At 40.5% G+C, this 13254-nt stretch overlaps 1 protein-coding gene across 1 annotated transcript in view; it reads left to right on the plus strand.

Annotated features, from left to right (window-relative positions):
- The window catches only part of SLC36A4 (solute carrier family 36 member 4), a 415009-nt gene that overhangs the window by 106024 nt on the left and 295731 nt on the right, over positions 1-13254 (plus strand). Inside the window, exon 5 of the mRNA XM_089656501.1 lies at positions 1965-2060. Within this exon, the coding sequence (XP_089512627.1) occupies positions 1965-2060 (96 nt within the window). The remainder of the gene's footprint in view (positions 1-1964; positions 2061-13254) is intronic.

Raw genomic sequence — 13254 nt, forward strand, 5'->3', positions numbered from 1 at the left:
TTTTAAATAAAATTTAGCAAATAATATTTCATCATAAATCTTTGCCAAAATTTATTCCATTATCTTTTTAGTAAAAAAAATCCAAATTAGTTTATAACCAAAAATTATAATTTTTAAACATTTTTTTTTAAATTTTATTTTATTTTTTTATATTTTATTTTTATATTTTTTTTTTTACATACTGTCACCCTAGCAGTACAGTGTCACCATGGTGACACTGTACTACTTGTGGGGGTGATGAAGATTTTTTTTTTTTTTTTACACTTATTGCTTTTACACTCATATAGGATGTAAAAGCAATAATTTCTCCTCTCTGTCTGCATTCTTGCACTCATTGAGAAGTACTGAGTGAGCTGTGATTGGTCACAGCTTGTCCCATGGTACAAGGCTGTTGTGAATAGCCTTGTACCATGTGACCTCTGTGATCATTTACAGATTTCACACGCAGTAAGCAATGATGTCACAAGTGACATCTTGCTTACTACTTTGCATGTGATCACTGATCGGCCAAGCGGTGATCACATGATCGGGACCTCGTACAGAGGTCCCGTCCGACGATTGGTGTTTTACTGTGTCCGGAGGACACAGCGGGCACCGGGTCGAGGAGCTGCGCGTTCCCAGGGAGCGCGCACAAGCAGGGTGTGGGAAGGTCGTTTATAAACGGCCACCCAACCCTGCAGTGCCACCGTCCGGCTGTTTATATGCAACGGCTGGTCGGGAAGTGGTTAATAACCTCATGTAACATGTTCCCAGTTACATATTGTTTTCTGCAGCATATCCCCAGCCAAAAATGTAGCATGTCTCCACTCCCTGACCCTTATTTCCTTTATTAGGTCTGCAGTTTCTGACAGCCCTCTCAAGCATTACATATATTGAACATTTTGTGTGGCCCTTTGACGATGTCAGGGGCTGCATTTGAGGCCCCATTTATGATGCTTTATCAGGAACCATAACAAGGCTTTTTAATGTGCTTTTAAAAAAAAGATGATAAAACTTTATGAAATGTTTTCGATGGGTACCTAAAAATTCTGCTTTTTTTTTTTTTTTTTTTTTCCCATGTAAATAAATTTTAAGGCAGTAACTCTTTTTGCATTAAGGTAAAAAATGTTTTTGAATGCATATCACCCCCTCACCCCCAGTATATCTACCTGAGCCTAATATCAATCCAGTGTTGTGCCTGTCTGCAGCAGGTCTCTGCTCTCAGACTTTGCCAAGAGCAGTGAGAGCTATTGGCTTCCGCTGCTCTCTGACATATCCTGTGACAAGGGGGGCTTTGGGGCAAAGCCGGCCCTCACTGTATGTGTCCACAGATGCAGACAGCGTGGCTCAAGATCGAGCCCACAGGTGTGCTGCAATAGGAAGCAGCTATCTATGGTGGAACACCAAGAAAAGGAGGAGCCAGGAGCTCCAGCAGGAGACCTGAGAAGGGGAGGATCGGTTCTGCTCTGTGCAATACCATTGCACAGAGCAAGTACTGTAAGTATAACATGTTTGTTCTTTTTAAAGAAAATACATTTTGACTATGCAAATGCCTTAAAAAATATTTTTTATTATTTAAATTTCTGCTTATTTTTAATTGCGTTTTACTTGCTTAAAAATTCTATCTAGCCTTTGCTCTAGGTATTGCTAAAGAGGGGGCTGTGGATTGTTTAACATAGATAAGCCTCTCTGTACTGTGTTGGCCAATCTAATTTAGGTTTGGAGGGTGGCTATGTTCATTCTCCATGGTCCCACAGTATGTAGGAGCATAGCCACCCTTTTTTGCTCACTTCCAAGATGAACTAGGAACATATTCAGAACAGGGAGCTTCTTCTGCCTTTTTTTTTTATTTATCAGTAGAACATATTGGTTTTTTTGTTCGTTAATGATTTGTCTGAATTAATGACCTAATACATTTAATTATGCCAGTCATTCCATTCTATATCTTTATATGATGGCTTTACTCTGCTGTTTTCTGGTTTTAGGTACAAAAGGACAAATTTAGGCTACAGCGAAACAGTCGGGCTGTCATTGGAAGTGGGGCCAGCCAAGTTCCTCCAGCAGTATGCCTCCATGGGGAAGTAAGTGTTGAACGTGCTATAGTGAAGTATTCTTCCAATGTCTATGAACTTTGTCTACTGAACACAGAGGTCCAATAAGTTACTATTGTCACTAAAATGCTCACATACCTTCAAGATGAGCTCCAGGTAAACATCTACAGTGGGTATAGAAAACAATTACCCCCCATTAAAATAATCACATTTTATTGCTTTGCAGCCTGAAATGAAGACAGACACAGTTTTTGTTTTAGCCAGTTGTATTTACTCAGTGCAACTTATAATACCCAAGTGAAAGATATTGCACCAACATTTCAGAAAAAAATTCAAAAACAGAATTACTGAGTTGGAAAAAGGATCATCCTTTTGCTTTAATTACAGCCTTTAGTCTGCTGGGATATGTCTCTACTAACTTTGCAAATATAGACTTTGTAATATTTGCCCACTCTTCTTTACAGAACTGCACAAGTTCAGTTAAATGTGATGGTGACCATTTGTGGACTGCAATCTTCAAGTCATTCCACAGATTTTCAATGGGGTTTAAGTCTGGGCTCTGACTAGGCCATGCAAGGACATTCACCTTTTGCAACGGTGATTCTTTCCTATACCCACTGTAAATACGAAAATGAATTTCATATACAGGAGTTGTTTTATCTGCCAAAGGATTTGCATATTTTCCCATTCATCCTTGGCACACAGCACAGTCATGTGGATAAAACCACTTTATTTGTTAGGTAGGAGTACAATGGTGTCATTTACTCACCCCTAGTCTGCTATTTGGTATTTGGACATAGAAGGAGCATCAATAGACTGATGAGATCATCTTTCTGCAACCCTCTGCTCTCTACTACTGTCAGCTTGTTTCTTATCAGAATACCTGACTGGCTCCTATTACTGCTACTACTCCTGTATGGGTGATTGTAAGTCCTATAGCAAGCCAAACTCAAGTGTTTAAACTTGTCGTGTTTCTAATATATGCATCGCTGCCAGTTCTTACTGTGCTGTTCTGATTTGTATGTGTATATGATCTGTATATGTATATGATGTGGTATTGCATGTTGTGTAAGATCAGTCTATTCAAAGGAGTGGACTGCCAACACACTAGAACGGACAAAAAACATAATTCCCCCTTTCACCTTTCATCAACACTCTAAGGGCTCATGTACACGGGGCGTTTGGAAAACTCTTCTGAACAATGGAAATGGACTGCTGGAAAACATAGGTTAAAACACGTCAGTTTAGCTGAGTTTGCATACCACGTTTATCTGCGTTTGCGTTTAGAAGCGTTTTTAAAAAACCTCAGGAGACCTTCCCAAATGCCCAAAATACACTGGGCATTTGGGAAGGAGGAGCCAGACAGCACATGACACTACTGCCGCCTGGAGCTGGAAGGAAGCCCGGGCGGCCATTTTAATGGAGGTATAGTGTTATTTTCTGCTCATCACTATACCCTATCTGTTTTATGCGGTACTACAATAAAGTCATTTAATCTACTACACTATGGGCACCTTTTTTGTGGCTCCTGTCTGGAGCTATTAAGCCCAAAGGTACCTATTAGCATCCAGCATATCCGGAGGAATAGGAGCCCCATATCCAGGCTGATCACCTCACTAATTTTAAGGAGGACCTCTGGAACCAGTGGATTTAAATACTTCCCTAATGGCTTGATGACTGCACCATAGGAAAAAGTTCACCGGATTGACCAGTATACCTCGAGGATTTATATTTATGTGCATTATCTATGCGCTTCCGGTGAGTGCGCATTTTTCACTATTGGCTGGAGTCACAAGTTCATCTGCTGCACTTTCTTCTGCTAAAAGACTATATATTTATGGTCTCACATGCGTTTATGATCATTATATGTGGACAAATTGGCTTATAAACACTGTGAACCGCGTTTACAAGCGTTTAATGTTTGAAACGCCGGTAAAATCTACTCCTGAACGCAAGTTTTGTGCGTTGAAAAAAAATGACTGTAAACGACTGTAAACGACGATGTGTGCATGGGCACATAGGAAAACATTAGGGAGAGTTCAGGGGCTCCTGAACAAACCGCTGAACAGCTCCTGATAGTCAGTTTATCAGCTGCAGTGTACATGAGCCCTAATGAGGTTTTTAAATAAAACCTTTTTCAGTTTGTTTCGCATATCTTATTTTACACCCAGGCAGATCATGTCTGGTGGGAGGGCCTGGCAGGGTGGTGTACATAGCTTCCTTAAAACATCCCAGCACCCTGCCTCAGTATTTCTCTCAAGAACCCAAATCTTTGATGCAAGAAGTGGGCTGGCTCCTAGGAAAAGTTATTCAGTTAACATATATATCAAATTTTGGCTTGATGGCTGGATGTCAGTCTAGAGGACTAAGTGTCAATCTGGAGGTGTGGGTTTTCCTAGGCAAGCTACATTTTTGTGGAGACTGCCCTACGTAATGCCCACATGGGATGCTGAATGCCTCCATGATTAAAATAATTGAATTCCATTGAGTGAAAGGAGAGGGCCAGAGACAGAAAGGTTGGGGAGGAAAGGGCTAGATCGGGGCTCTCCAGATTGTGGCCTAGGGGCCAGATGTAGACTTTTACTTCCCTTTATCTGGCCCTTGGGGCACTATTCCCATCAAAGATGGGGCACCAATCCTCCTACTGATACCAACAATGGGGCAGCACTCTTTCCACACCAATGATGTTGGATGTCCTCCAGCCAGGAAATGAGGTAGACTTTTTGACTTGCTTCAGCTTTTCTTTCTTATCATGAGAAACTCAGTGTGCAGCAAAATCAGAGTAAGCAGTTTCAGGACAGGAGAGAAGTCTGCCCGATACAACCATACAAAACTGAAAATAAGTCTGGAGTTCCGCTTTAAAATCATTCCGAAAAGCCTTTCCCTACAAAACTGCTTTTAGATTTATGTTTATGCGTTGCCTGTTGATGATTTGCAGTATGATGGCCGGTTGTGATAAAAGGCCACTTAGTGCCTGGGAAGTTAGACTTCCTCCAGATGACTGTGACAATATGGGAACGGATTTCTAAGCACTATGTACGTGATGTGCGTGGCCTGCCTGCTGATTCAGTGTAAACTTTTGATTGAAAAAGCCATTGGTGCAATTGTATTAGCTGTACTGCACAGAATGATGATACCTATTTTGTGCAATTTGTGGCTACTGTGACTGCGGCGGAATTGCTCGTGTCAGATGCCACACATATTGATAAAATGATGGTTTATGTATAAGAAGAGGAAGTTTCTCCTAGCTGAGATGACTTTAAAGGGATAGTTTTACAACTAAACAGTATCCTTACCAGATTAGGCCTTTTCCTTCTATTTTTATATTTTGTTAATTACAGTAATACAGATTTGCCATCATTGTTCCACTTTTGTGAACCTTAGAAAGCTGTTAAAGCTTTGCTTTCATTCGTGGGCAGAGTTTGATCCCCCTTCCAGTTGTTAAAGTACCACTCAAATTGTATTTTGTTTTAGATGTAGCAGGAAAGGTTGGAATCTGTCAGGTTTTTATTGCTGTCAATGACCCCATTGGGGAGATGTCCCCTCACTTCCTGTCAGAACAAAACAGGCACAGACAAGCCCACATTTTTTGTAGAATGAGAAAAAGTTAGAACAGTATTCTTTTTATTGCTGCCTGTTTCTTTAATTTGCTGTGGACAACTGCACCCCCTTGTTCTTGGGTGTCACAGGGACAGGAAGTAAGGAAATAACTGTCAAATGGGATCACACACCTCATTCTTCCCCATTCTATCCAAAATAATTTTAACAAATGGCTCTTGTTGGGTTTTCAGGGTTTGAAGGCTTCTGGTGGGAGATTTTTTTATACCCCTTCTTTGGTCATGATGTTGGCTTTAACCGTTTCAATACCGTGTGATTTTCCCCCTTCCTGCCCAGGCCATTTTTCAGGTTTCAGCGCTCTCACACTTTGAATGACAATTGCGCGGTCATACAACACTGTACCCAAACTAAAATTTTATAATTTTCTTCACACAACTAGAGCTTTCTTTTGGTGGTATTTAATCACCGCTGGGGTTTTTATTTTTTGCTAAATTAACAAAAAAAGACCAAAAATTTTGAAAAAAAACACATTTTTCTTTGTTTCTGTTATAAAAGTTTACAAATAAATAATTGTTCTTCATAAATTTAGGCCGAGATGTATTCTGCTACATGTCTTTGGTGAAAATAACCCAAATTAGGATGTATTATTTAGTTTGTAGGAAAGTTATAGAGTTCACAAACTATGGTATAGATCTGAAAATTGATCAATCCTAAAGTACTGATAGCCAATCTAATTTCTTGAGGTCCAAGAATGTCAGAACAGTACAGATATCCCCCAAATGACCCCTTTTTGCAGAGTAGACAGTCCAACGTACTTCATAAGAGGCATGGCGAGTTTTTTGAAGTTGTATTTTTTTTGTCGTCATTTTTCGGAAAATGAAAAAATTAAAAAAATTATTTTCACTATTTTTTTTTTTACATACTGTCACCAGTGCAGTACAGCGTCATCATATAACTGGCATGGCGGTGAACAGGGACACTGACTGGTGACAGTATGAAAAAAAAAAAAATATATATATATATATATTTTTTTTTATTATATTTAATTTTTTATTACATTTTTTTTTATTTTTTTTAAGATTTTTTTTTCATATTTTACTATGACCAAAGTAGTACAATGTTACCATAGTAACATTGTACTACTTTGGGGAAGTGATCAGTATGTTTTTTTTTTTTTTTTTTTTTTTTTTACACAGTTTGCTTATAGCAAAGAATTACTTTGCTATAAGCAAGCATTTACCTGAATGACATCGATTCATTCACCTTTTTTTTTTTTATTTTTTTATTTTTTTTTTATTTTTTGTGCTTAGCTGTGATTTGGTCACAGCTAATCACATGACATGTGCATGTGACCTGCTGTGACCATTCACAGCTAGGCACTAGTATACAATGGATGGCATCATGAATGAAGTCATCCATTGTATACAACTATCATGTGACCTGCTGTGATTGGTCACAGCAGGTCACATGGTACCAGCTATGGGAGCCGGTACTCGGATCTGTCATCGGCCGTGTCCGAGGTGCACGGCCGGTGACAGATCGCGCTGCTGCGCCGCTCTGCATTAGCGCAAACTGCGCATGTGCGGGAGCACGCCAAATGGCGTGCACCCGGAATACAGGAGCGCATTTGAAGCCGCCAAACGGCCATTGGCCGGGCGGCTAATGGTTAAAGAGACCCTGTTGCCACATCATTTTATTTTTGCAATCTTTCAATGAGATTATATGTGCAGTTAATATATTCCATGCATATTATTTACCTGTAAAAGGCTTCCTTGCTTAGGTAACTAAAAGTCCTGAGACTTCTGTGGGGTGCTGCCATCTTAGATGTGATTTCAGCAATTCCAGCAGACTTAGAGCTATCAGTCAAGTTGCACTTTGTAGTATTCTTACTCCTTCTGCTATTTGAAAGGTTATCTAGGGAGGAATGAAGGGTGGGGTAGAGGTGCTGGGCCAGCACAGAGAGTAACTAGACACTTCCAGTAGAGGAGAGGGCTATGATTTGCAATAAAGAAGGAACTATGCTAGAGAATTGACTGGAGTGTCAATTCCTTAGCAAGTTCAGAAGCATATTACAAGGCAATAAAATGTATATGGAATAATACAGTTCCACAAGTAAGCATTTAAAACACTTGGATTTTCTGTCCTTTTCACCTGCATTTTTTTTGGTGATAGTTTTTGAATTCCTTTTTTGATATACACTATATTGCAAAAAGTATTGGGACGCCTGCATTTACATGCACCTGAACTTTAATAGTATCCCAGTCTTAGTCCGTAGGGTTCAACATTAAGTTGGCTCACTCTTTGCAGCTATAATAGCTTCAACTCTTATGGTAATGTTGTCCACAAGCTTTAGGAGGGTGTCTATGGGAATGTTTGATCATTCTTCCAGAAGCACATTTGTGAGGTCAGGCACTGATGTCGGATGAGAAGGCCTGGCTCACAGTCTCCACTCTAATTCATCCCAAAAGTGTTCTATCGGATTGCGGTCAGGACAAATTCCTCCACCCCAAACTTGCTCATCCATGTCTTTATGGACCTTGCTTTGTGCACTGGTGCGCAATCATGTTGGAACAGGAAGGGGCCATCTCCAAACTGTTTCCAGAAAGTTGGGAGCATGAAATTCTCCAAAATGTCTTGGTATGCTGATGCCTTAAGAGTTCCCTTCACTGGAATTAAGGGGCCAAGCTCAACCCCTGAAAAACAACTCCACACCATAATCCCCCTCCACCAACTTTACACTTGGCACAATGCAGTCAGGCAACTTCCGTTCTCCTGGCAACCTTCCAAACCCAGACACATCCATCTGATTGCCAGACAGAAAAGTGTGATTTGTCACTCCAGAGAACACATCTCCACTACTCTAGAGTCCAGTGGTGGCGTGCTTTACACCACTGCATCCGATGCTTTGCACTTGGTGATATAAGGCTTGGATGCAGTTGCTTGTTCATGGAAACCCATTCCATGAAGCTCTCTATGCACTTTTTTGTTGTGCTAATCTGAAAGCCACATGACGTTTGGAGGTCTTTAGCTATTGACTCTGCAGATGTTTGATGACTTCTGCGCACTGTGTGCTTCAGCATGCACTAACCACATTCTGTCATTATACGTGGTCTCCCACTTCGTGGCTGAGTTGCTGTTGTTCCCAGTTGCTTCCACTTTGTTATAATACCTCTAACAGTGAACCGTGGAATATTTAGTAGTAAGGAAATTTCATGGATGGATTTATTGCACAGGTGGCCACCTATCACAGTACCACGCTTGAATTTCACTGAGTTCCTGAGAGTGACCCATTCTTTCACAAATGTTTGTAGAAGCAGTCTGCATGCCTAGGGGCTTGATTTTATACACCTGTGGCCATGGAGGTGATTGGAAAATGTTTTGGCAATATAGTGTATATATGAAAAAAAACCTTTATATTGAATTGTGCCACTTGGGAGATTCAAAGATGAAAGCGTGACCAATGTTATGGAATGCGTGTCTTGGCTCTTTATCCTATACTTGTAAATCTTATCCCAGAAAATATTAATGAGGAAGGGGGTTGGAGGGGTAGAGATGCCATTTTTTATTTTTCCAGTTTTTACAAATAAACATATAATACAGGGAGAATTCATGAAACTTATTCGGTGAAAAAAGAAACTGCAAGCAGATTACACAGGTACACTGATAATTCGATAATGATCAGCTCCTGTAGTTGCTCCATCTGTCGTTTCCTGCTCCTCACTGTTAATATGCTACTGTAATGGGCAGCCTCACTAACCAATAAGGAACCGCTTTACCAGTTTGTACACTACAGACACTGGAGAATGTTTGCACATCAGTGTGTCCTGTTTTCTGGAGTCTGTATGAACCTGGAGGTACCTGCTAAGACAAAGTCAGTGGCCACTTACAAGTTTTTCTGGCTTCCATTTCACTGCCACCTTACATTTAAAAATGGCAGACTGATGGACATGGTGTTCGGAGCAACGTTTTAAAATGGTGCTCTGTTTACAACTTATGCTAGGCACAGTAGACAGTGCAGATCATAGACAAAATGCACAGAGCCAATCATACCAACCCACCTCCCTGCATCAGAAACACTGAATGGAACAGCAGGGGAGCAAAGGTCAGTTTTGGGGAGGAAGAGGTGATTAATGTAAAGCTGTGGCTTTGCCCTGAATGGGTTTGTTTAACCACTTCCAGTCCGGACACTTTTACCCCCTTCCTGTCCAAGCCAATTTTCCGCTTTCAGTGCTATCACACTTTGAATGAGAATTGCGCGGTCATGCAACACTGTACCGATATGAATTTTTTAGCATTTTTTTGAGACAGATAAAGCTTTATTTTGGTGGTATTTATTCACCACTGGGATTTTTATTTGTTTTGCTATGTAAATTAAAATGCCCAAAAAATTTAGAAAAAAAGTTTTTCTTTCAAAAATTTTGCAAATAAATTGTATTTCATCATAAATCTTGGCCAAAATGTATTCTGTTTATATTTTTAGTAAAAAAAATAACCCATTTTTTATATTTTTTATTTATTATTAATTTTTTTTTTACATACTGTCACCCTAGCAGTACAGTGTCAACATGGTGACACTGTACTACTTGTGAGGGGTGATGAAGATGTATTTATTTTTTTTACACTGATTGCTTTTACACCCATAAAGTATGTAAAAGCAATCATTTCTCCTTCTCTCTAGCTGCATTCTTGCAGCCATTGAGAACTACTGAGTGAGATGTGATTGGTCACAGCTTGTCACTTGGTACATGGTTGTTGTGAATAGCCTTGTACCATGTGACCTCTGTGATCATTCACAGATTTCACATGTAGTAAGCAAAGATGTCATAAGTGACATCTTGCTTACTACTCTGCATGTGATCACTGATTGGCCAATCAGTGATCACATGATCGGGACCTTGTACAGAGGTCCCATCCGACGATCGGTGTTGCACTATGGGAGGACACAGCAGGCACCGGATCGCGGTGCTGCGCGCTCCTAGGGAGCGCGCACAAGCAGGGTGCGGGGAGGCCGTTTATAAACGGCCACCCGACCCTGCACTGCCACTGTCTGGCCGTTTATATACAACGGCCGGACGGGAGGTGGTTAACCCTTTCGCCATCACCGATGGTATGGCATATGTTGGCAGCAGCAGGGTGTTTCAAATACATTCTTGGCTGCTCCACAAGCCGGTTGCTGTTGCTGTACAGCTACCTGATTGCTTACACGCACCCTCAGTACATCTGTGCTCCATTATCTTCAGTGGAGGGCAGGTGAGACATCAGGGGGCGAAAAGACCCCTGATGTCTCTTTAAAGAGAACCTGTCACAACCAAATAGTATTATATAGGGAACTTTTGATTTACAATGTGAAGAATTTATGTGAAAATAAAAGTGTAAAAAAAATAAAGTTACACACAAGCACGTAAACCCCTACAAAAAAAAAAAATAATAATATGCTGAGCTCCCCCCTCCCCACATACATGCACATTCGAATAAAAACACATGCACCTGGGGTGCCTATGTATTAAAATGTTGATTGCTCTACACATCACATATCGCTGGCAATAACTTTGGACCATTATTCAGGGTTAACTCTAAATTTATGACCTGTAGGAGCTTTTAAAGCTTCGCCTATAGAAAATGTAGGGTGCCAACGTTTTACAGGTACAGGCTTTACATGTTTGGTATCTATTTACTAGACACAAAAACTCATCGATTATATTTTACCAAAAATTGGGAAATATATTGTTTTTTTCTCACGATAATAACTTTAGTGTATATTTACAGAAATATTGCGCTTGATAAACCTTTACATTGATAGTTTATATCATAAGTTGGAACTATTGCCATTTTATTTTTCAGGGCCTCTACTTTCAGAAAATATACAATGTGTTGGGGTTAAAAGTACAGTGCATCCAGAAAGTATTCACAGCGCTTAACTTTTGCCACATTTTGTTATGTTACAGCCTTATTCCAAAATGGGTTAACCCCTTCACGCCTAAGGATAAAACAAATCTTAATGCTGAAGCACAATTTTGCAACGTTGACATGTGTTAGTATAACCGTACGTATCATCACAACTACATTGTACATCCAGGTGAATTATACCTTGTTTTTTTCAGCACAAATTGGGCTTTCATTTTGTGGTAAATGGTAATGGATATCTCCTAAATTTTTTTTTTTTATTATCAAAGGAAAACTGGCCCAAAATAGTAAAAAAAAAATCATATTTTTAAATTTAGCTGTGTTTCTTGTTACTACCATTACCTACCACCAAAGAACAATTTTCCAGCTCTTGACGATCGCTACAATACCATATATGTGTATGTTATTTGTTGACCCTAACCTTGACCCAAACACTAACCCTGGCACTGAACTAAATCAAACTTTGATCTAGGTATTTTTTCTTTATTTATCTTTTTTTTTAGCAAACCTTTTTTTTTCCTTTTTGCAAGGAGTTAGAGATACAATGTATCTCTCTCCTCCATTCATAGAGGAAAAAAAACAAGGGAGGCGGGCTATACAGTGACTGATCACTGTGATATCCAATCAGAGGCTATCACAGCGGTCATGTGACCCAAAATCAGGAGTCCCAGGTCCCAATCATTAGAATGGGACCCGGGGCTCTCAGTGACACTCTGGTCTTTGTGCTGGGAGTGTGCTGTGCACTCCCAGCAGAAAGACAGGTACGCAAATATGCAGCCCCATGGAAAAAATCCCAATTCTGTGAGGCCGCATATTTGTGTGATGCCGGCGCGAAGGGGTTAAATTCATTTTTTTCCCTCAACATTCTACAAACAATACCCCATAATGACAACGTGAAAGAAATTTAGTTTTGAAATCTTTGCAATTTATTAAACATAAAAAACCCCACGTACATAAGTATTCACAGCTTTTGCTCAATACTTTGTTGAAGCACCTTTAATACCAATTACAGCCTCAAGTCATTTTGAGTATGATTCTACAAGCTTGGCACACCTATTTTTGGGCAATTTTTCCCATTCTTCTTTGCAGTACCTTTCAAGCTCCATCAGGTTGGATGGGGAGCGTTGGTGCACAGCCATTTTCAGATCTCTCCAGAGATGTTCAATCGGGTTCAAGTCTGGGCTCTGGCTGGGCCACTCCAGGACATTCATAGAGTTGGCTCGTAGCCACTCCTTTGTTATGTTGGCTGTGTGCTTAGGGTCTTTGTCCTGTTGAAAGATGAACCGTAGCCCCAGTCTAAGGTCCAGAGCGCTCTGGAACAGGTTCTCATTAAGGATGTCTCTTTACATTGCTGCATTCATCTTTCCTTCGATCCTGACTAGTCTTCCAGTTTCTGCTGCTGAAAAACATCCCCACATCATGATGCTGCCACCACATGCGTCACTATAGGGATGGTATTGGCCAGGTGGTGAGCTGTGCCTGGTTTCCTCCAGACATGTCGATTGGCATTCAGGCCAAAGAGTTCAATCTTTGTTTCATCAGACCAGAGTTTTGTTTCTCATGGTCTGAGAGTCCCTCAGGTGCCTTTTGGCAAACTCCAGGCGGGCTGCCATTTGCCTTTTACTGAGGAGGGGCTTCCGTCTGGCCACTTTACCATACAGGCCTGACTGGTGGAGTGCTGCAGAGATGGGTGTTATTCTGGAAGTTTCGCCTCTCTCCACAGAGAAATGCTGGAGCTCTTTCAGAGTGACCATCGGGTGCT

The sequence above is a fragment of the Staurois parvus genome, unplaced genomic scaffold (assembly GCF_062004578.1).
Source record: "Staurois parvus isolate SC_StPar_1 unplaced genomic scaffold, SC_StPar_1.0 ptg000027l, whole genome shotgun sequence".
NCBI lineage: Eukaryota > Metazoa > Chordata > Amphibia > Anura > Ranidae > Staurois > Staurois parvus.